Source organism: Erpetoichthys calabaricus, chromosome 13 (assembly GCF_900747795.2).
Source record: "Erpetoichthys calabaricus chromosome 13, fErpCal1.3, whole genome shotgun sequence".
Taxonomy (NCBI): Eukaryota; Metazoa; Chordata; class Cladistia; order Polypteriformes; family Polypteridae; genus Erpetoichthys; species Erpetoichthys calabaricus.
In genome coordinates, this window is record NC_041406.2 from 107,007,993 (window position 1) to 107,032,582 (window position 24,590).

The following is a 24,590-nucleotide window of genomic DNA, read 5'->3' on the forward strand; positions in this document are numbered from 1 at the left end:
TATAACTCAAGCATTATGTACAGTATAAGCTGTATATATCAACTTTATGTTTTGTATTTGTGTTACCTTCTTTTTCTTAATATTGTAATGCTGATAAATTGCATCACACATTCAATTATTCAAATGAGTAGCTTCAGTGAAAGCTGCAGGGAAGACTATAAAGATGGCAAGCCTACCAAAGTCACTTGCATTCCAACTAGTGTGGCACCAGTGAGCCATCCTGCTAAAGACAGCGAGCTACCTGAAAAAGTATGGGTGTGTGATATTGGCAACAAATTATATCTCTATATTTTCTGGGACTTTGATGATAACAATTAGATGATATTTTACATCCTTTAAAAACATGTTTGTAAAAGTCTTATTGATCTAGCTTGGTATTGATAATAGGATATTAATTGTAGCTTACTAATAAGATTAATGGGAAAAACAGTTAAGGAAAAACAGTCTTATGTATTTAAAACTAAAGTAAAATAACAAAAACATTAATCAAAGTATTACTGAGATCAAAGTGCAAGTATGAGTAAACCATTTCAAAGCGGCCTACATGATTTACACAAAAAATTGCACTAAGACCAACAAAACAATTTTAACGAGAGCGTTTTAAACAGACACCAACCAATAATGTAAACGATACAAATCTAAAGGCAATAAAATACTAAGCATAATTGAACTACAGGGCATGGACATTACAGTCTGGATAAACATAAACTGCTCTGCTGTAAAGCACATTGTGCAGCATACAAGCAAGAATAAAAATCTAACATACTGTAGTATAGTGTAAAACATTTTTAAACAAATTACTAACTTCATGTTCTGTCCAATATTGCACAAAGATATCAGAAAAAAAAAAACAATTGTAAAATTCTACTGAGGAAACTTCACATTGTGGGACAGAAACAGTCTGTCCACAGTTTCTGACTTCATACCAGTACGGTTACATGTTACATCATTTCCTCCGGTGCTGAAAGCCCCTCTCAGGAGGGGTGCTTGAGGCAGGGATACACAAATACACAGGCACTTTTTGGAATGTTTTGCAATGTACTTCTTGAATTTTCCACCACTCAAGTGGAATTACATCACTGTCCACCTCAGGTATCATCAAGTAGCTCTTAACTCTTTCTCCAATGGCAGTGTGCAGAGACTCACCTTCTCCAAAATTAATTTTTTTTAAATAGCAGCTAAGACTTTTCTGATCCCTCTCGTGTCCTCATCTGCTCCAACTTCTGCAGCCAAAGGGGTGGATGGACTGGGGCAAGGAGGCAGCAAACTGCGCAAGTGTTTTCAAATAATGAGAGAAAAAAAAAACAAAAAAACAAAACGTTTTGGAATCGAGGTCCCCCCAACCAAGATAGCTTGTGAAATAAAATGTGCCTGTTCGTACGAATTACGTAATTTGTTGGAATAGATTAATAATTCATTTGACAGATTTTTTTTTGACTGAAAACTACAGGGCTCCATACTAGATCAATTTCATTTTGCAGATAGTTGACTAGCTCTCTTTTAATGGTAAACTATTTCTGACATTGTTGCTGAAAAGACGGCAATCTGCAAACTATGTTTTCAAAGCCAAACCACCTCCATGTGAGTGAGGATGATCCACGTCTTACGATTAAATCTAACGATGTAGTTTGCGAGACTGTTTATTCCCTGTTGCTGTTTGCTCACTCATTTTTAGGCAGCTATGCTAGCTTAATTTGTGGTGCAGTGACCATGCATACACACACAAACCTATCCTGTTCAGTTACATGAGACAGTGAATGTGAAGTCTTTCAAGGCATGTTTTTGATTGTTTTTTGCAAACTGAGTGACACACTCGATAATTTCAGCTCACCTCATTGTTAAAACAAGTAAGATATTATTGTAGACAATACATATCGCACATTCCTACGAATGATTGATGCTACATTGGTGTCAGAAGTGGGACAAGAAAAACACCTACAGTCCAATTTAGCAAAGTGTGGAGTGCTGCGGAAGCCCAAAATGGACTTGCTGGGCTCTTGTGAGGAGTTGCTGGAGAGTCTGGAGGCAGTTTACAGCATCAGTACAGTTGACCTATAGCTATCTCTGGGGCTCCAACACTGCGTTTTCTACTAAGGTTCATTAACCTGGATGTGTGGTTGCCTGTGGAGCTCAGTTCCTATAGAGCTCAAAAAGAGTGCTAGATCAAATTTCCATTGATACCAGGTGAGCAGTGTGGGGCAGGACTGGCATGGAGATTTTGTAGGCAAAAGATGAGGCAGATTTTACTACTGTAACAGAGCAGCCATGGACAGAGTCTCAAACAGGAGATCCAGACATGCAAAGCTAGTTGTAGCATCAGTTCAGAAAAGAGATCGCTATATATGTAACTCCACACAAAGAGTTTTGCCTGTCCACATATAATGGACAGATGACCACAAAGAAGTACATTGTTTAACACCTCTGCTGAACCACAGGTCACCAGATGTAAGACTACAGCAGAAATGAAGACCATCTCACCATTTCTGAGACTCTGTATGCCATTTCAAAGAGTTTGACGTGGTTGCTGGGGACCATGACTTCAAAGGGAAGGCTATGAATGGCTTGACAAGTTGCATCAACCCAGAGAGGAGTCCACAACATTATGAGCTGGCACTATCATGCAAATGTGCAGCCTCAGAGATGGTTTTAGGGGAACCAATCAAAACAGGAAGTCTTCTAGAATTGCAAATGAATTAAAGTTAGTGCAGCAACAGCAAGCACTTTAAGGACAGCGAGCTACCTAAAAGAGTCATGTAAAGAGCAAGAATCCACTGATGCAGTGCTACAATATAGTTATAATTATTGTTTAGCACAATGGGTTCAGAATTTTAAGTACATTTATTAAAAATAAATTGAGTTTAATTGAATCTATCAACATAACATAACCCAGCCACAGGGGATGCACAAACCAGTGTGTTTCTTCGTGCCGGTCCCAAGCCCGGATAAATGGGGAGGGTTACGTCAGGAAGGGCATCTGGTGTAAAATTTTGCCAAATCAATATGTGGACAACAAAACAAATTTCCATACCAGATCGGTCAAGCCCCGGGTTAACAATGACTGCCACCAGTACTGTTACCCAACAGGGTGCTGGCAGAAATTGGGCTACTTTTGGCCGAAGAAGAAGAAGGAGAAGAAGAGTGGGGAGACGTGTCCAGAGGCAGGAGGAGAGGAGGAAAGTAAAGAGAGTGGAACTGAGGGTAGGAACTTTGAATGTTGGCAGTATGACTGGTAAGGGGAGAGAGTTAGCAGATATGATGGAGAGAAGGAAGGATGATATATTGTGCGTGCAAGAGACTAAATAAAAGAGGAGTAAGGCCAGGTGGATTGGAGGTGGATTCAAATTGTTCTATCATGGTGTGGATGGGAGGAGAAATGGGGTAGGAGTTATTCTGAAGGAACAGTATGTCAAGTGTTTTTGAGGTGAAAAGAGTGTCAGGCAGAGTAATGATTATGAAGCTGGAAATTGGAGGTGTGGTGATGAATGTTGTTAGTGCATATGCACTGCAAGTTGGGTGTGCAATGGGTGAGAAAGAAGATTTTTGGAGTGAGTTGGATGAAGTGATGAACAGTGTACACCCAAGGGACAGAAAGTGGTGATTGGATTGGATTTCAGTGGGCATGTTGGTGAAGGGAACAGTGGAGACAAGGAGGTGATGGGTAGGAATGTTGCCAATGAAAGGAATGAAGAAGGTCAGAGGATAGTGCATTTTACCAAAAGGATGGACATGGCTGTGGTGAATACGTATTTTAAGAAGAGGGAGGAACATAGGGTTATGTACAAGAGTGGAAGAAGATGCACCCAGGTAGATTACATCCTATGCAGAAGAGTTGATCTGAAGGAGACTGAAGACTGCAAAGTGGTGGCAGGGGAAAGTGTAGTTAAGCAGCATAGGATGGTAGTCTGTAGGATGACGTTGGAGATCAAGAAGAGGAAGAGAGTGAGGGCAGAGACAAAGGATCAAATGGTGGAAGTTGAAGAAGGAAGACTGCAAGGTTGAGTTTAGGGAGGAGGTGAGACAGGCACTGGGCGGCAGTGAAGAGTTACCAGACAGCTGGGAAACTACAGCAGATGTAGTAAGGGTGACAGCAAGAAGGGTGCTTGGCGTGACATCTGGAAAGAGGAAGGAGGAAAAGGAAACCTGGTGGTGGAATGAGGAAATACAGGAGAGTATACAGAGGAAGAGGATGGCAAAGAAGAAGTGGGATAGTCAGAGAGATGCAGAAAGTAGACAAGAGTATAAGGAGAGAAGGCGCAAGGTGAAGAGAGAGGTGGCGAAGGCTAAAGAAAAGGCATATGATGAGTTGTATGAGAGGTTGGACACTAAGGAGGGAGAAAAGGACCTGTACCGATTGGCTAGACAGAGGGATCAAGCTGGGAAAGATGTGCAGCAGGTTAGGGTGATAAAGGATAAAGATGGAAACGTACTCACAAGCTAGGAGAGTGTGTTGAGCAGATGGAAAGAGTACTTGGAGAGGCTGATGAATGAAAAGAATGAGGCAGAGAAGTGCACTGGTACCGATATTTAAGAATAAGAGGGATGTGCAGGAAATGCAGTAACTACAGGGGAATAAAATTGATGAGCCACTGCATGAACTTATGGGAAAGAGTAGTGGAAGCTAGGTTAAGAAGTGAGGTGATGATTAGTGAGCAGCAGTATGGTTTCATGCCAAGAAATAGCACCACAGATGCAATGTTTGCTCTGAGGATGTTGATGGAGAAGTTTAGAGAAGGCCAGAAGGAGTTGCATTGCGTCTTTGTGGACCTGGAGAAAGCATATGACAGGGTGCCTCGAGAGGAGCTGTGAGGAAATCGGGAGTGGCAGAGAAGTATGTAAGAGCTGTGCAGGATATGTACGAGGGAAGTGTGACAGTGGTGAGGTCTGCGGTAGGAGCGACAGATCCATTCAAGTTGGAGGTGAGATTACATCAGGGATCGGCATTGAGCCCTTTCTTATTTGCAAAGGTGATGGACAGGTTGACAGACAAGATTAGACAGGAGTCCCCGTGGACTATGATGTTTGCCGATGACATTGTGATCTGTAGCGATAGTAGGGAGCAGGTTGAGGAGACCCTGGAGAGGTGAAGATATGCTCTAGAGAAGAGAGGAATGAAGGTCAGTAGGAACAAGACAGAATACATGTGTGTAAATGAGAGGGAGGTCAGTGGAATGGTGAGGATGCAGGGAGTAGAGTTGGCGAAGGTGGATGAGATTAAATACTTGGGATCAACAGTGCAGAGTAATGGGGATTGTGGAAGAGAGGTGAAAAAGAGAGTGCAGGCAGGGTGGAATGGGTGGAGAAGAGATTCAGGAGTAATTTGTGACAGACGGGTATCAGCAAGAGTGAAAGGGAAGGTCTACAGGACAGCAGTGAGACCAGCTATGTTATTTGGGTTGGAGATGGTGGCACTGACCAGAAAGTAGGAGAAAGTAGGAGACAGAGCTGGAGGTAGCAGAGTTAAAGATGCTAAGATTTGCACTGGGCGTGACAAGGATGGATAGGATTAGAAATGAGTACATTAGAGGGTCAGCTGAAGTTGGACGTATGGGAGACAAAGTCAGAGAGGCGAGATTGTGTTTGTTTGGACATGTGCAGAGGAGAGATGCTGAGTATATTGGGAGATGGATGCTAAGGATAGAGCTGCCAGGGAAGAGGAAAAGAGAAAGGCCTAAGCGAAGGTTTATTGATGCGGTGAGAGAGGACATGCAGGTGATGGGTGTAACAGAACAAGATGCAGAGAACAGAAAGATATTGAAGAAGATGATCTGCTGTGGCAACCCCTAACGGGAGCACCCGAAAGAAGAAGAAGAAGAATCTATCAACATAACATATAGTGAATAAGGAAATCTAAGAAGAAGAAAAGTTAAACTACAGCCCCTCAGTGATGTTGGATACGCTATTGATGTTTCCAGGTATATGAAAAAAAAATTTAGGGTAACGCACAGACTGGCTGACTTACTTCCCATATGCCACAGTGAATTTCTCACATTCGTACTTGTTTCAAGTCACAGAGTGTACCTACTGGCTTACAGCAGGGTGTTTCTCAGATTATCACTTGGTGTGTCCTTTAGGATGTTAACAAAAGATTGCTCATAGGGAGTGTCATTCAAATGCCGAGGTGGGAAATGTGTACAGTTTCCATCATTGCCCATCCCAGTTCAGTTTGTCAATGTAGCTGAAACCCAACAAAAGTTTCAAAATCCAGGAAGCCTATGTTTTTTTTTTTTTTAAACAGTCAGCATTCAGAGCCTCTTTGGTCTATAAGCGAGGTCAGTGCTTCTTGAGTTTAGAAAACTGGTCACTCAGTGTTAAATTCTGCAGAGGTTGCGTGTTCACATTCCAGAGGAGGAGCCGAGACAGACAGAGAAGGTTGAAGTAAGGAGAACAAAGTGTATTTCAAAACTAAGAAAGGGGGGCTCCCAGTTTATATTGGATGCCCACTTCAGTGCACATAAGTGTGAGGAAAATGCAGCTAGCTTTTTTTAGCTTGAAAATATCAATTCAGCCTTTAATCCATATATCATGACATTCTGCATGATGATCAGAAATGCAACCGAGAATTTCACTGTGCACTACACACGATAATAATATTTACTATTAATAATACTAACATTCATAGAAAACAGAAAGGCTTGCTGAGAGCCACAGTGACCAGTCAGTTAAAGCAATATTCCATATTTTGAAAACCAGCTAAGATGCACCACCAGCTGAAAGTGATTTATAAAGAAACTGGATATAATTAATTTTTATTTCCACATGATTAAAGATTTATTAGCTGCTATAAGATGAATTCATACAACTGATTTATAAGTGTGCCCTGAGATGTACTGACATTTTGTTCTGGACTGGTGTCAGCATTGTGTGTATTAGAAAAGGTAGACTTGGGAATAAGATATAAATGACTGCAAGAATGAATATTTGTGCGTGCACATTTCCTGTAAAAATGGTACTTTGCCCCAGGCATTGTGCAATCTTAGTGTCCATTGGTGGTGTAATAGATGCCAAATATGGACTGGCATCCCTGCCAGGATGGATCAAAGTCTCTTACCTGGCCAGAAGGCCAGTTTTTGTAACAAGCAAGAAAGAAGGCAAGAAAAATTCTGTCTTGGCCAGGAAGTTATCAGGAGGTGCCCGTATGGAAGTGGGTACAGTATGCTACCATACCGGCAAGGACAGATTAAAGATCCTTACATGGCCAGGTGGACAAAGTAATGGAAAGACTAGGGGAGACAGTTTGGCAAGATTACATTCTCCCTGATATACTAGACTGAAGCATCCTTGGGCTTTGGTACCCATATGGGCACCTGTAGGGCATCTTGGGAACTGTAGTGCCATGTAGCAGTCCTGTTGGGTTCAATGGGTGCTGTGGGGATTCATGGTCCCTACTTTCAGGGATCTTCTGCTTGACATAGAAGTGCTTCAAACTGGTTATGCCCTGGCACTGGAAATACTCTTTGATCCAGTTTAAAAGAAAGCCACTGTGCTTTACCCATGTGAGTTGGAGTCACTTGCGGAGTATTTTAAATTATATTAAACTTCACATTTGAACCCAGGACTTGGGTCTGTGTAGTTATGTCTGGGGTGCTACAACACCCCCTACAGGTCACAGTGGGTTTACTGTATTAGGAAACTGAATGGGTGGATGGATACATAACAATAGAACACATCAGTCTGTAGGCAGTGCTCCCACTCTCCCAAATGGTAGACTCTTACTTGGTGGACTGTGAACAGCAAAGTTAAAGACTCACCGCCCATGACTAAATACAATTGGTGCACCAATGGGTCATGCAGGTAAAATATGAAGACATTTATATAATTTACAGCACCTACAAACCATATTTATCCTTCTTTGAAGTTTCCACATTTTATTGTTCTACAACAATGAATGACCGTGGATTTAAATGTCAACGTGAAAGCAGATCTCTGCAAAGTGGTCTAAATAAATTACAAATATAAAACACAAAATACATTTTCTTAAGTATTTATCCCTTTTAATGTGAAACAACAAAATCATTCCCGGTGCAGGCAATTGGATTCAGAAGTTGCATAATCCGTTCAATGGACATTGTTTGTCTGGGGTTTCAATTGCTTGTGGTATAAATGCATCTTAACTGGAAGGTCCAACTTGTGGTAAGTCAGTCAGGTTGGGCTGATGTATGCAATGAAAACAAAAGAACACACCAAGAAACTCAGTGAAAAGGTGAAGGAAAAGCACAAGTCAGGGGATGGAGATAACAAAATATCCAAGTCACCAAATATCCCTAGAAATTCAGTTAAAATCAATCAAGAAATGGAAAGAGTATGCCACAGCTGTAAATTTCCCTAGAGCAGGCTGTCCTCAAAAACTGAATGATCAGCAAGAAGAAGACAACGACTAGTGAGGGAGGCCACCAAGAGACCACTGAAGCAGTTACCATCTGCAGTGGCTCAGACAACAACTGTTGCCCAGGTGCTTCAGCAGGTATAGCATTTTTGGAGAGTCACAAAGGAAAAGCCACGTTAAAGTTTAGTTAGAATTTTCTAGAAAGTACATGGGAGACTATGAAGTTAGTTGAAGGAAGGTTCTATGGTGTGATGAGGCCAAAATTGGGTTGTTTGGCCATCAGACTAAATACAAAGTTTGTTGCAAGCCAGACACTGCACATTATCAAACGCACACCATCCCCATCATGAGTATGGTGGTGGCAGCATCCTAATGTATGGATGCTTTTCTGTAGCAGGACCTGGAAGGATTGTGAAAGTGAAACAACAGCAGCAAAACACAAAGAAATCCTGAAGAAAAACCTGATGCAATCTTCAAGAAATCTGAATCTTGGAAGATTTGTATTCTGGCAAGACGACCCCAAGCACAAAGCCAAAGCTAAATAAGAATGGCGTAAAAACAGCAATGTGAATGTCCTGGAGTGGCCCAATCATAGTCCAGATATCAATCCAAGTGAGTATTTGTGCCTGGACTTTAAAATGGGTCTGGGCTGTTCGCTCTAAAGCTCCATGTAACCTGACAGAGCTTAAGCAGTTTTGCAAAGGGGAAACCTTGCAATGTCCAGATATGCAAAGCGGATAGAGACCTGTCCACACAGGCAAAAGGCTGTCATGGCTGACAATGGTGTATTTACTAAATACTGATGTGAAGGGGTGAATACTTTGGCAATCAATTATTTAGTGTTTTATGTTTGTAATTAATCCAGATTACTGTACATAGATCTGTTTTCACTTTGACATTAAAGTGTCTTTTTAATGACCAAAAAGCCAAAATAAATTCACTGTGTTTCAATGTTTAATGAGAATAAAATATGAAAACAGCCAAGGTGGTGAATGCTTTTTATAGGAACAACATTTGTGACTTTGCTTGCTTATGATGGTATGGCAGATTATTTGATAAAGTATAAAAAAGTGATACAACACTTTAGGTGACCCTGAGTGTGTTTCCCAAGTTGCCAGCCCCCCTCTGCAGAAACACAGAGATGGTCCGACTTTGAAAAGTGACTCACAGAATGAATATAAAGAAGCATCAACTTACTGACAGTAAAAGGTGTAGATATAATTCTAAAGAATGAACTGAAATGAACTGAAATATGTAAGGCCCAGTCTTCTTACTGTTGGGATGCACTCTGTTCCTCCTGTACCCTAAAGGGGATTAGGAACGCTCAGAATAGGTGGCTGTATGAATACAACAGTTATGATCTGTCAGTCAAAAAGAGAAGGCCGAGTCACAGCTTACTGAAGAAGAGCTACACAGTAGTTTATTTTATAAATCTGATAATGCCATCCTTACAAGGAAAAAGCAGAAAAGTGGGCATTGTGGGCATGATCTACAGGGCTCAAAGTATGAGCAGACAATCATTGTATACAATGTAGACTTTCTGAAGGGAATCACTGGGTGTGTGGTGCTACAAATAAAGAAGAACACAAACAAAGTCTGTCGTATGTGTGCACAACAGCCCATCTGAGCCTTTCTGCAATTCATTTCTTATTTCCCATTGGGATTAATAAAGTATCTATCTATTCACCTGAGGGCACAGTTGTGTTTTTGTCCAAATTTATAACAACTCCTTAACAAGAAAAAACAACATGATTTAATGTTTGGCCACCCCCTAAAACCCTGGCACAATTATAACAGACTAACCACTCCAGGAATAACAATTTGAATATCTTAAGACACTTTCCCCTTGCTTTATTCTGCTTGGCCATAGTCCCGTGGAGCCAGGATCTGTTCTGTTAGCAGTAAGAATAACATCTGCACTGGATACACTAGCACAGCATAGGTCACATATTCTCATCGTCAATCACACTAAGAGCATGTCTTAGGCTGTAGATGTTCTACAGACACTTCAGAGGAAACCCATGTACACGTAAGGAGAAAATGCAATCTCAATACAGAAGGGAAGACACTAGTTGGGAAGTGAATTGACGTTCACAATTTGTGCTTCTCTGCTAGCACCGTGGGCATGACTAAATTTCAGTTTTCTTCCCTCTTTTGCTCTAAGTAGCTGTCAAATTCTCCTAAAGAAGAACCATGCTTTGGCAGGTATGAGTTTATTAATAGCCGTGTCAAGTGAGTAACTAAATAGTATAGACAGCTTACTCTAGTGAATAAAATATTAAGTAATTTGTTTGTAAAATCATTTTACAAAGTTAGCCAGGCATCCATTACAGTTTATAGCACCTTTCATTAGGAAAAAAACCGATGAGAACAGGCCATTCAGCTCTACTAGCTTGTCCATGCTATTCACCTTGATTGTCCAAAATAACACAAGGTTGAAATTTGAAGGTCCTTAAAGTCTGGCTCTCCACCACACTACTTGGCAATTTATTCCATGTGTTTAAAGTTCTTTGTGGGAAGTAAACTTTCTAACATTTGTGAGAAATCTGCCATTAAAGAGATTCCAACCATGTCTCTATGTTCTTATTGCAAAAATATATTTTAAAGTAACATCCGAGATCCACTGTACCAGCTCCTTTTATAATTTTAAACGCTTTTGTCACTTCTTTAATTTCCTTTGGTCTAAACTAAAAAGGTTCAGCCCCTTCAATCTATCCTCACCGCTCAAACCTTAGTCCTGAAAGCAGTCTAGATGCTCTAATCTGGACTCTCTGTTGCTGCTTTGTCATTTTTGGTAATATGGAGACGAAAACTAGTGACATAGTACTCCAGGTGAGGCCTCACTAATGTCCTATATAACTTAAGATCAACCTCTCTTAAGTTATACAACACACCTAGTGACATACAATGTAACATCCTGTTAGCTTTGTTGATTGCTTCTGTAAACAGTTTTGATGTAGTCAGTGAGGAATTCACTGTAACTTGTAGGTTCTTGTCAGAAGGGGTACTTTCAAGTTTCAGACCTCCAACTGCGTATCCAAATGCAAGATTTTTACTTCCTACATGTAATACTTTTCATTTACTTACATCAAATTTAAATCTACCTAAGTCTATATGCTATCAAAGTCCCTCTGTAATAATTTAGCCGATTGTGCATTATCTGCTATTCCACTGTAAACTCCTTAGTCAGAATGTTTGTCTCTAGGAGTGAAAATACTCAAGGATGCAGTGGGTAGCTCTACAGGATGGACATGGCGTCGGTGAAACAGAGTGATTCAATTTTTTTATGCACACTCTATGTTATATAATGCCTTGCACAAAAAGTGCATGTCTAAGAAATGTAATAAGAGGTGAAGGCAAACCCAGTATTGTACTAAAATTATAAAAGAGGGGCCGCTTTGCACCTCATTTAGAGTGAATACTAGAATAAGCCCTGCTCCCATCTCATGTCAGCTGCATTCTGTCACCTTCAATGTGTTTTTTTCACTTCAATATCAGATTGACAGGCAGAATCTTTTCCAATCTCGTCTTCAACACATGTTGTGGGTGTGATCTTATGCAATTTCTAATATCAATACTCTCCTTTTTGGAAAAATGATGCTCTCTGCTGTGTAATTGATCAACAATATACATTTATGACTATGTATATATAAAACACACACACACACACACATGCTCGTGAATTCACAAATGTCATGTCTGGGCTGCTGAGTTGCACAATATAGACAGTGTAAAAGGCGCTAACCTGGGTTCGATTCCCGGGTCCTCCCTGCGTGGAGTTTGCATGTTCTCCCTGTGTCTGTGTGGGTTTCCTCCGGGCGCTCCGGTTTCCTCCCACATTCCAAAGACATGCAGGTTAGGTGGATTGGCAATTCTAAATTGGCCCTAGTGTGTGCTTGGTGTGTGGGTGTGTTTGTGTGTGTCCTGCGGTGGGTTGGCACCCTGCCCAGGATTGTTTCCTGCCTTGTGCCCTGTGTTGGCTGGGATTGGCTCCAGCAGACCCCCGTGACCCTGTGTTCGGATTCAGCGGGTTGGAAAATGGATGGATGGATAAAAGGCGCTATATAGCGCCCGACCCGGCACAGACTGAGACAGAGGCACGTACTTCAATAAAGACTCTTTTATTACTCTTCAGCCGTGGGGCACGCCTTCCCCGTGTCCCACAGGCCCAACACAGTCCCAAATACACTCACAATTACTCTCTCTCTTTTCCCTTTACCACCACTCCTCCTCAGGCTTAGTCCTCCTCCTCCCGACTCTGGCTCTCCGAGTGGTGGTGGCTGGCTCTTTTTATATCCCACCCGGAAGCGGTCCAGGTGCTTGGCCACCTGGTCCTAATTGCCCTTCCGGGTGGGGCTGAAGGTATGACCAGCCAGGCTGCTGACTCCACGCAGCTCCCCCTGGCGGCCATCCGAGCCCCCAACCAGGCTGTGGAGGACTCCATCTCCCATGGAGCCATGCGCCGGGTTGGGGAATCATTGGCTGCCAGGGAGGCTGCCACCAAGCGTCCCGGGGGAGGTATTGAACAGTCCATGGCTGCTCCCCCGGAACAGGTGTAGCAGAGGCGTCCCTGCCGGGCATGGGACCCGGCTGTCCTTTACAACAGGTAGGACAGGACTGAGCAAACAGAACTTTTATTTTGGTAGTTGCAGGAACAGCACTCCACATTTATTCATTGTCCATGCCTTAACTCAAATACATAAAGAGCACAAATTCCTAGTTGACTCCATTATAACAACTCCAACACTCGAGAGGACTTGACTGGAGAGAAATGGGCACAGCAGAGGCTATGACCGAGTCTGAGGCAATTGGCACTGGACAGGAGAAAACAGGAGTCTAGGCGAGTGAACTGGCTTTTAAAAAGACTTAATTTGCGATGAGTGCTTTGCATGGTAAAGCTGCTGAACCCACAACTACCACCCTTAAAGTGTGTTTCTTTAACATCAGAACACTGTCTAATGGAGGTGGTCAAAGCTGTGCCACAGTCACAACATATTAAAATGACAAGTATCTGTATTTGTGTGTCTGTGCAATTTCTAGGTCTCTATCACTCCAACAGATGGTGTATCACAAACGTTTATTGTAATAAAATACATTGCATTTATCATTCAAACAGACGGTGCATCACAACTATTAACACAACTTTTACGACTCCCAAACCAAATGGCATATAACAGAGACATGTATATTGCATTTATCATTCCAACAGATGGAATGAAACATTTGTAGCAAACATGCAATAATGCATTTAATGCATTAAAAAAAACACACCTAAGTAGATGGTGCACTGCCAATGTGAACGCTGAGGTCTGTGTTGATTTATCACCGGGTTAGACAGGTGGCAAAATATAAAACAACAATCAGAATAGAATATTCCAACTACATATATGCACATACATACACAGTATATTACATTCATATACTGTCTGGAAGCGAAAGGCTACAACATGGTTTGCATATTTGTAGCTAGTAACCTACAAAGGCTGAAAATGAATCCTGTATCTTAACAGTTTTTTATTCCTAAGCTTTTTACAACCTACCAGGTGTTAGAGGAAAACAAGTAAGCCCGCGATTCGCTAGCAAATCGGAAATCCAAGTATGGCAATCAGTTTCTGTTCCGTCCGATATTTGGATGGATGACATATCATGGAGGGTGGGTGCGTCTGGGGAAATGTCATTCAATTAAATCAGCATATCTGTACTAAAGCGGTCTCGTTTTGTGGAGACGTGACTCTGTTGCCTTTGCTGACACCAACTGCTGGCAGAGCGGAGCACAGCAAGTTTAGTTTACAGGTTGTGGTATTCGTGTGCCAGCCACTGAGTCGGAGAAGCCGCTGGGTTTGAGTCTGTGACCGTTATGTGATCTATATTACTGGCACAGTGCATTAGAGCAAGTGTAGTGTACAGGTTGTGTTGTTTGGGCGCCACCTACTGACTCTGGGAAGCCGCTGCGTTTGACTCTGGGGCGTGCACCACGGCACAATATGCACCTCGGTGGGAAGCTGCTGCGTGATGAAATATCATGGAGGGTATATGCAGTGGTGTGGGCGGTCGCGTCCGGGCGGCTGTACAACCTGGCGTGCACGCTTTAACTCAGGTTTAGTTCACAGGTCGTAGGCATGGTAAAGTTTCCATTTAATTCAATAACCCTATTTGAACTAAAGCGGTTTCTTTGTTTGGGCGCCTTCGTTCATTGTTTGTATCCATACGGGCTCATTTACAGGTCGTAGCCATACGGGGTCGTGTTTGTGTCACTAATCGTTGAGCTCCCTCCATTTGGATATGTGCCTCCTTTGCCTGTGCTGTGTCAAAAGCGCGATGTGGGCGTGCTCGTTCATTGTGTTTATTAGAGCAAGTCTAGTTTACAGGTTGTGTTGTTTGGGCGCCACCGACTGACTCTGGGATTCCGCCGCGTTTTGGGAAGCCGCTGCGTTTGACTGTACAGGTTGTGTTGTCTGGGCGCTTAGAGGTTGTGTTGTTTGGGCGCCACCTACTGACTCTGGGAAGCCTCCACGTTTTGGAAAGCCGCTGCGTTTGACTCTGGACTCTGGGGCGGGCGCCAAAGCCGCAGTGCGCATGCGCCTCGGTGCGTCCGCCGTGCATATATTAACTGTGGTTTAGTAATATAGATGATTGTACATACAAGAATCAAAGGCAATATATAGAAAGTGAGGAGTGGGGTTTGGAGGGTGTTGTTCATAAAGTCTTTTATTATTTGGATGTTCACTCACTGCAATGCAAAGACTACTAAAAAGAATTAAAGATGCTAACTTTTCCATTTGTTCACATCAAATGGCTACCCCAAGATGTTTATCAAGCAATCCTTACATGGGAGATGACACAGACCTCAAACAAACAATTGACTCCAGCCTGATCTTGCCTCCTACTTGGCACAGCCTTCCCTATCACAGTGGTGTATCAGAAAGTGTGCATCTTCTCCAAATCAGGCATCAGCGTATTAACCTGCAAACACAGTCTGCATCAGTCCTTTTTAATGCCAAAAGCAGGAAATCGGAAGCAGAGACACAGAAGGCAGTATACCATTCAGTACATGCCCAGCAGTATACGGGAGACAAACATCTAAAAACACTGGCAACACGTACAGTATATAAGAACATCGCAACATTGTCAGAAGTAAGGACCTACGATCTCTGATATACAAACACGTTTAACTGGTACACAGCGCAAGTAACATTCAGGGCTACTATTAAGTGCCAGAGAACTGGCTGAATCGTGACTATCAAATGAAAACACCACTAATAGACATTTGGACATGAACCCAGAACATTTAGATAAAAAACCTCACATGTATGTTATATTAATGGGAGGTTATTCTTTGGCTGTTAATGTTTTAATTCAGTTTGTATTTTAGTCAACGTATCACTTGAATGTTCTCAAATTTGTATTAATCACATCTCAGCTTTTGTGTTCATTTACAGTCAAATGGTTACATTGCACAGCAAATTCTAAAACAGGAGGGATTCAGAAAGGACATGCAGAAGGGAGGTGGTGGCCCAAACTGAGATTTGCTTTGGAGCTCAGGAATTCTAGCACCAGCATTGAATGAAGGTTCTGTATGAAAAGAAGAAAAACTGTGGGAACAAGATACAGGCTTTGACATTTCTTGCTTGTGAAAGTCACTCTCACTCACTGAAATCAATCAAAAATTATTTTATTAATCATCTTTTTCACATAGAGTAACATTCCAAGCTGTTTTGAAAAGCTTCTTGACATGGACATTGAGCCATCATGATGTGTGAGATCAGGGGTGTGTTTCTGCCACACCTACAGTAGCCAAAAGCTGTGTGAACCACAGAATGAAGAACATCATGGGCAGAATCATAAAGGACTGTCATAAGGGTTGGTAATGGTAATTTGTGTCTGTAAAAAAGTTAAAACAAAAAAAAAAAAAAAAAAGAAAAATAAACTTTTGGTGGACTCCCAGAGCAAGGAGCTGCCAGCTCCCCTACGCTTCCCTCCCTCTCAAAATTCCTTGCTTAACTGCACTCTGGCTCAGAAATTCGCTGCCAAAAAACGAAGTATATTGCAGGAGCGGCCAACCACATTCCTGATGAAAAAAGGAGGGCCTGTGTTCTGGTTTTTGACACTTTTCACAGAGCAAAGAGTAATTACGTGCGGAAGGAATTCAGGAGGTGACTCAGATTTATCATCACAACTCAAAGGATGACATAAAGGATAAGGAACATTCAATAAATGAAAAAAAGAGCCAATAGAAATGGAAGACACTATATTGGACAGACAGATCAGGATGGTAAAGGGGAATAAGACACTAAGGGAATGGTGGAGAGTCTAAAAAAAATATATATATATATATATATATATATATAATATAAAATATAGCTGGCACCCTTCCCGGGATTGGTTCCTGCCTTGTGCCCTGTGTTGGCTGCGATTGGCTCCAGCAGACCCCCCGTGACCCTGTGTTCAGATTCAGCGGGTTGGCAAAAGAATGGTATATATATAAATAAAAAACCGAGAGAAGGAGCCACACTAACAACTGGGGAGCACCACTACAACAGGCAGCAGGGTTACAGATGAATGGCAAGTCTTTTAGGTTCATTATGTTTCTGAAAGAGAAATCCCAGTGTAATAAAACAAGAAAGAATTTGGGGTTGGGAATTGTCCTCTCAAGTTAAAAAGTGTATGCAGTGGTACCTTCCAAATGACTGTGCTCCCTGCTACAGTGGACAAATAAATCTAAACTTAATAAGGCCTCCTATCCTTTGAAATAAAAGTAAGGGTTCAGGAATGCCAAAGTCCTAAGTTCAGTCCAACCTTAAAACCTTGGGATTTTGGAGAAGCCCCCAACTTATATTAACAGTTAAAGATGATGCCATCAGTTCACAGGATCTGTAAATATACAGTTAGGTCCATAGATATTTGGACAGAGACAACTTTTTCTAATTTTGGTTCTGTACATTACCACAATGAATTTTAAATGAAACAACTCAGATGCAGTTGAAGTGCAGACTTTCAGCTTTAATTCAGTGGGGTGAACAAAACGATTGCATAAAAATGTGAGGCAACTAAAGCATTTTTTAACACATTCCCTTCATTTCAGGGGCTCAAAAGTAATTGGACAAAATTAAATAACTGGAAATAAAATGTTCATTTCTAATACTTTGTTGAAACCCCTTTGCTGGCAATGACAGCCTGAAGTCTTGAACTCACTGACATCACCAGATGTTGGGTTTCCTCCTTTTTAATTCTCTGCCAGGCCTTTACTGCAGCGGCTTTCAGTTGCTGTTTGTTTGTGGGCCTTTCTGTCCGTAGTTTAGTCCTCAACAAGTGGAAATGCCTGCTCAATTGGGTTAAGATCAGGTGACTGACTTGGCCATTCAAGAATTTTCCACTTCTTTGCTTTAATAAACTGCTGGGTTGCTTTGGCTGTATGTTTTGGGTCATTGTCCATCTGTATCATGAAACGCCGCCCAATCAATTTGACTGCATTTAGCTGGATTTGAGCAGACAGTATGTCTCTGAACACCTCAGAATTCATTCAGCTGCTTCTGTCCTGTGTCACATCATCAATAAACAGTAGTGTCCCAGTGCCACTGGCAGCCATGCACGCCCAAGCCATCACACTGCCTCCACCATGTTTTACAGATGATGTGGTATGCTTTGGATAATGAGCTGTTCCACGCCTTCCCCATACTTTTTTCTTGCCATCATTCTGGTGGAGGTTGATCTTGGTTTCATCTGTCCAAAGAATGATTTTCCAGAACTGTGCTGGCTTTTTTAGATATTCTTTAGCAAAGTCCAATCTAGCCTTTCTATTCTTGAGGCTTATGAGTGGCTTGCACCTTGCAGTGCACCCTCTGTATTTACTTTCATGCAGTCTTCTCTTTATGGTACACTTGGATATCAATATGCCTACCCCCTGGAGAGTGTTGTTCACTTGGTTGGGTATTGTGAAGGGGTTTCTCTTCACCATGGAAATGATTCTGTGATCATCCACCACTGTTGTCTTCTGCGGATGTCCAGGTCTTTTTGCGTTGCTGAATTCACCACTGCTTGCTTTCTTTCTCAGGATGTACCAAACTGTAGATTTTGCCACTCGTAATATTGTAGCAATTTCTCGGATGGGTTTTTTCTGTTTTCGCAGCTTAAGGATGGCTTCTTTCACCTGCATGGAGAGCTCCTTTGACCGCATGTTGTCTGTTCACAGCAAAATCTTCCACATGCAAGCACCACACCTCAAATCAACTCCAGGCCTTTTATCTGCTTAATTGATAATGACATAACGACGGACTTGCCCACACCTGCCCATGAAATAGCCTTTGAGTCAATTGTCCAATTACTTTTGAGCCCCTGAAAAGGGATTGTGTTAAAAAAATGCTTTAGTTGCCTCACATTTTTATGCAATCGTTTTGTTCACCCCACTGAATTAAAGCTGAAAGTCTGCACTTAACTGCATCTGAGTTGTTTCATTTAAAATTCATTGTGGTAATGTACAGAACCAAAATTAGAAAAAAAGATGTTTCTGTCCAAATATTTATGGACCTAACTGTACAACAACTGGCTCAATACTCCTTCATTCCAAACTGCTATTATTTTTTATTTAAGTTATACTGTATTTTATTTTAATGAAAGTCCACACGTGTAAATCAGGTATCATTTGAGTGAATCATTAGTCAAGTCTTAATATGGGTTTAAAGTTTTAGATGCAATATGTTTGATCTGATGTATTACAATACATATTACATTCATAGCCCCATTTTATTTATTTACACAAAGTTTATTTTTGTTGCTGTATTTTGAAAGTGACGTCATGGTGTTTCTGCAAAGAAACCTACTGACAAACCAAATTTCCCTCTTGGGAAAATAAACTCAAATTGAATTGAACTTTGACATGAGTTCTTGGGATCTCCAAGGAGTAGGAAAAAAAAAAAAAGGGGGGGGGGGGCTTTAAAAAGACACTTGCAGCTAGTGCCACATTGAGTGGAGAGATGAACTGGGGCAAAGTCACAACTGGGAAAGTGTCCAGAGTCACTGGAGAGAGGGACTAGGAGGAGAAGGAGAGGATTCTATAGTCAGATCTCAAAGGTGGACAAATGAGCAAGCAGTAAGACAGGGGTGGGACCTGGTATTTAGTCAACCTTAATGGAACAGCAAAATGTACTTTGTGTCTAGTTCCAATAATCAGCTCAAATGCTAGATAGATATATAGATAGATATTTGTTAAAGTTACTGTATCATAGAATTAGAGATCAATAGGCCATGGCTCAGCTTACCTGGATCTTTTAAAGGTAGTCGATGCTGCTGATTGTCAACTTCCACCATTTCTGCTAGTGATGTATGTGTGTTTGTTGTTTTTAATCCTTTTCCTTTTCATAGACCTTGTCTTTCTGATTTTTTTCTCCCCCTTTCCAGTCTTTCACATACCAGGCAGGGTCTGTAGCTCCCTCAGCGTCCCAGTGTCTTTCAGATCTGAGTGACTGCTAGGGAGGAACCGGAGGAACAGGTCTTTGCACATTTCTCAAGGCCAGAAGTGAATGTCTCCTCCCGGCTTCCTCTACAACTCAGCTTTTTTTCCCCCCCTTTTTGCTTTAGCAGGCTGAGCTGTCACAACAATCAATAAAACAAAACAAAAGAATACCAAAAATAAAAGCCCAAAATCAAACTTCCTCGTCCAGACACTTTACTATGTTTACTAGTACAGTGATAGATCAGGTGTCTTGTGAAGTTCTGGTGAGAACATAAAGACTTTACTCATGGAAATCAGGATTTCGTGATTCCCATAAAAGTGGAAAGTTCCTAATCCCCCCTCCCATCCCCCACCCCCCAGCTCATGGTTTTTTGAAGGTTCTAGACAGAAATCTGTGATGACTTTAATCTTTGAAGTCCTTTCTTCATCTTCTTCTCATGCATGATTTTGAGACAAATTGACAGTGGGGTGCTCCAACATCTAACTTGGAATCTAAAAGTATCACCCTCTGTTTTGAAGTTCTTTGTCAAACAAGTCAGAACTTGGAAATGGCCAGGGGCCTTGGCTTCAAGTCCTAATGTTGGAGGTGAATGCCACCTGGTTTTAAGCACACTGCTTACCTAGGAAAGCGGACTCGTCAGTGTAGAGTCTCGCACAGTAGGTGAAAAGTTGCAGCACTATCCATAGGAAGCTAGTCAATTCATTACCAAAATGAGGTGCACATTAAGAGAAAAGGGCTGAGCTGGAATTTCATTGGGAATCAGTTAGCCTTAAACCATGCGGACGCTTATAGAGGACCCAATGAGGTGATGTACCTAGACTTCCCAAGTGAAAATGGAAACACCTAGCTTCAAAGTCTCCTCGGTCACCCAGGCCATTCTTGGCAGTATGGCCTCCAGTAGATAAAGGAATATACTGCAAATGACCAGGATGTTATTTCAGTCCCCACACAAGGAACATAAAGGTTTTACAGCAAGAGATTTCAGATAAGAAAGACAAAGTTACAACAGCAGGTAGTAATACCTAATGATCATGGCGCACACGTGCAAGTAACAAATTCACTGTACTGTGTACACGTCATAGTACCGGCCCTATAAATCTATGTAGACATAGGGAAACAGTGGTGCCGTAAGGATGGCAGACTAGTCCTGTGGTTAGTGCAGTTGCTTAATGACTTCAGAGATCAATTAGCAAATCCTGTTTCTTAAGATTTTGCCTATGTTCTGATATCTCAATGCCCTTGCATGTCCCAAACATGAGATTTGGGTCAAATTGAGAGAATGATTTATGCTGTTCCTGTGTAACGGAACTGCTTGCCCATATACTGTACACTACTGATTCCTTTGGTGACCTGGAGTGAGCCACTTCATCCCTCAGTGCTCATATTGAAGAAATAAGACAATTGGGAAGGTGCTTTCCAAAAAAAAGGGATCATGTAAAAAAAAAAAAAAAAAAAAAGGTCGGATCTGAGGCTGCTTTGAAGACCATGACTCATTGAACTTCTCTGAAGGGCAGAAGGCAGTGAGATTAGGAAGTTAATTGGCTGATATGGATCCTCAATGGGATTCCATTAGCTTCAAGTCAATAAATGAATGTACCACCCAGACCCTTATGAAGGGCATAAGGTGGTGCAGCTTCCTGGTTTTAATTAGTCTAATAAACCATATTGTGTCTGCCATTCCTGTTACCACCTCCAGGAATGACCTTCCTCAAAATTGCACTTGCTCTTCTCAAGGTTTCTACTATCCAGTCAGCATTTTACATCTCATTCAGTCTTTATTGGTCCCTACATTACTATTGTGTCTGACTTGCTACTCTATTATTAGTTAGCTTCTGTTGCCACTAGTGATAAGCAAAGCTTAAATTCCCTTAGAGCACAGTTTCTTAAACTATAGGTTGCATAAGGTTTGCAAGGTGTCTCACAGTGGGCTGCCTTGGGTTGTTTATGCAATTGATATTGCTCTGCTGCGAATGTCGGTGGGGACTCTCCTAAGGGGACGTCTTTGATATGATGGTTGTCATGGACTGGGCCTCAAAGACACTAAGGGCAAGACTGGAGAAAAAAAGAAAAAAAAAAAAAACCCTGCCATTGAGTTTCATGAAACTGACACCATTTTTGTTTTACAGGCAATTTTGCAATTGTGAAACAAAACTGACTAAAGAGTTTTTTTGGGGGGGCGGGGGGGGGGGGGGGGGGTTATAGGTTTTTTTTTTTTTGGTACAAAATGAAGAATATGGTTTCCTAAAGCCTCATTCACACTTTGGCATTTATCGGTGTTCTTTTCCGCAGCTGTACTCCATACCACACTTGTATGCCTCTCTTTCACTTCATCACAGAAGTCAGCGTTTTAAAAAAAGGGAAAGTCTCATGTTGCATATTTTCCAAATGAAGACACAGCATCATACACATAACTGATTTCTCCTAGGAAACGCCTCATCCTAGTTCAGGATATGCACACCTCAAGTGATTTTTTTTCCCCCCCCACTAGAGACTTAAACCAGGCCTGTGCTGAATGTGGCCCGTGGTCTGGTTCTGTCTGGTCTGTGGGTGGTGCGGACAGCAAGTACTTGCCTGAGTGTATCAGTCGGCATCACAGGTAGAGGAGACTGTCCAGAATTGATAGGTATGGGAAATTGCGGGAGACTGCATCAGAAATGACAGGATATAAAAGAGGGAAACTACTGTAGACTGGGGTGATACAGATATTGTTTATGTTATATTGAATAGAGGAAGATGGCTCCTGCTAATTCAAGTCCCACCGGCATTTTGTTCAAAGAAACAACAAAAACTATAATGACCAATAAAAAAAATGAAGTTGATGCAAAACACATTCAACAAATCCTGGACTCTCGAGTATTTTTTCCACGGAGGTTAGCGGTAAAGCAATCTGTTTGGTATGCAAAAAGAACACATCGCTGCATTTAAGGACTACAATTTGAGCCGTCACTACAAGACCAAGCATGCCAAAAAATACAGAAACATATCTGAAGAAGAGAAGGTAAGGACTACAGGGAAATTGTTAGCTAAACTGCAAAGTCTTTTTTCAAAGCTTCATACAGCTAAGGAAGAAACCGTAAAACAGCTATACAGTACTGTATATTAGCTTAAAAATTGCCAAAAGAAGCAAACCAGAGTTTGTTAGAGTGTTTATTGGAGTCGGCGGCAATCCTCTGCCCAGGGAGGAAGGATGCGTTTGAACATCCATCCCTCTCACAGCAAACGGTTACAAGATGGATTGATGAAATTGAGGAGAATTTGGTACTACAGCTGATACGCATGGTGGAAAAATGTCAGCTTCTCCTTTTCTTTGGATGAAAACTGATGTTCATGACACAGCACAGCTGCTGACTTTTGTGAAAGGAATAACGAAAGACTTTGAAATGACAGATGAACTGCAGGGTTCTATGCAGTCAGTGAAAGGGACAACAACTGATAAGGATATACTTACTGAAGTCAGTACTGGCATGCAAAAGTTAGGAATGCAGTGGGAAAAGGTAGTTGGTGTGACAACTGATGGTTCTCTTAATTTGACAGGTAAAAATGTTGGACTTATAAAAGGGATGCATGAGAAAAGCGGACAAGATTAACCCACTCCAAAAACTCATTTTTACATTGTATTACTGTATTCACCAAGAAGTGCAATGTAAATCAGTGCTGAAAATTACTCAAGTGGTTGATGTTGTAATAAATACCGTAAATTTTATCAGGGCTAGGGCATTAAATCACAGTTTGTTACAGTGTTGGAGGAGTATGAGATGGATAATGCCGATCTGGGCTACCGCACAGCTGTCAGGTGGCTAAGCTTGGGCAAAGAGCTCAAAACAGGTCTGGGATCTGAAATCAGAGATTCAGGAGTTTTGTCAAATGAAGGAAAAACTCATCCCTGAACTAAGCAGAACTGAGTGGCTATCAGATTTAGCATTTGCCGTTGATGTAACTGCACTTATGAATGAACAAAATATAAAATTGCAAGGCAAAGGTCTTTTTGCACATTATAAGCACAGCCTAGTCATGGCTTTCATGTGAAAGCTGATGCTTCTCTCTCTCTCTCTCTCAACAAAGTAGAGAGGAACACATTGACACACCAACCCACACGGAGAGCTGATCAGCTTAACAGATATGCAGCCAAGGTCTAAGCACTGCATGGTATGTTTTCCAGGTGATATGAAAACTTCAAAGCAGTGGATACTGAAATGTTTACCATCTCCTCTCCCTTTATATGTGATGTAGACAGCGCCCCCTGTGAGGTACAACTTGAACTTACAGACTTGCAGTCTGATACATTGCTGGCAGAACATTTCAAGTCAGTGCCATTACTGACATTCTTCAAAAAAGGAGAATTTCCCACACTTGAAGACTAGCTCAGAGAATACTTGTCCTCTTTGGATTAACATACATATGTGAACAGACGTTCTCAGTAATGAAATTCAACAAATCCAGGTACAGATCTTCTCTCAGTGATTACCATCTGTCTGCTGTTCTGCAAATAGCAAAATCAGGAATTACACCAGACTTCAGTGCACTAGTTGAAGCTCATCAAATACTTCATTCTTCTCACTAAGTCATCAAAGGTACAGACAGTAAAATACATTTTACTGCATTAATCACTGATAAGTATTTCTTTAATTTTACACAATCAGGAATAGATTGTGTTAGAAAGCTTGCTATAGTGTGCATATGTTCCATGGATCAATAAATAATACAAAAATCTGAATATGTGGTCAATATTAATTTATTATGGTGAATAAAGAAATACGACATTTACTGTACTATAATGTAACAGCTGACAGAATGTGTTCAGGCTTCCTCAACAAGCT

General features: G+C 41.5%; 1 protein-coding gene across 1 annotated transcript in view; it reads right to left on the reverse strand.

Annotated features, from left to right (window-relative positions):
* The window catches only part of ptpn3 (protein tyrosine phosphatase non-receptor type 3), a 363,093-nt gene extending 343,320 nt beyond the window's left edge, over window positions 1-19,773 (reverse strand). The window contains exon 1 of the mRNA XM_028817422.2: window positions 19,579-19,773. Within this exon, the coding sequence (XP_028673255.2) occupies window positions 19,579-19,627 (49 nt within the window). The 5' untranslated portion in view covers window positions 19,628-19,773. The remainder of the gene's footprint in view (window positions 1-19,578) is intronic.
* Between the last annotated feature and the right edge of the window lie 4,817 nt (window positions 19,774-24,590).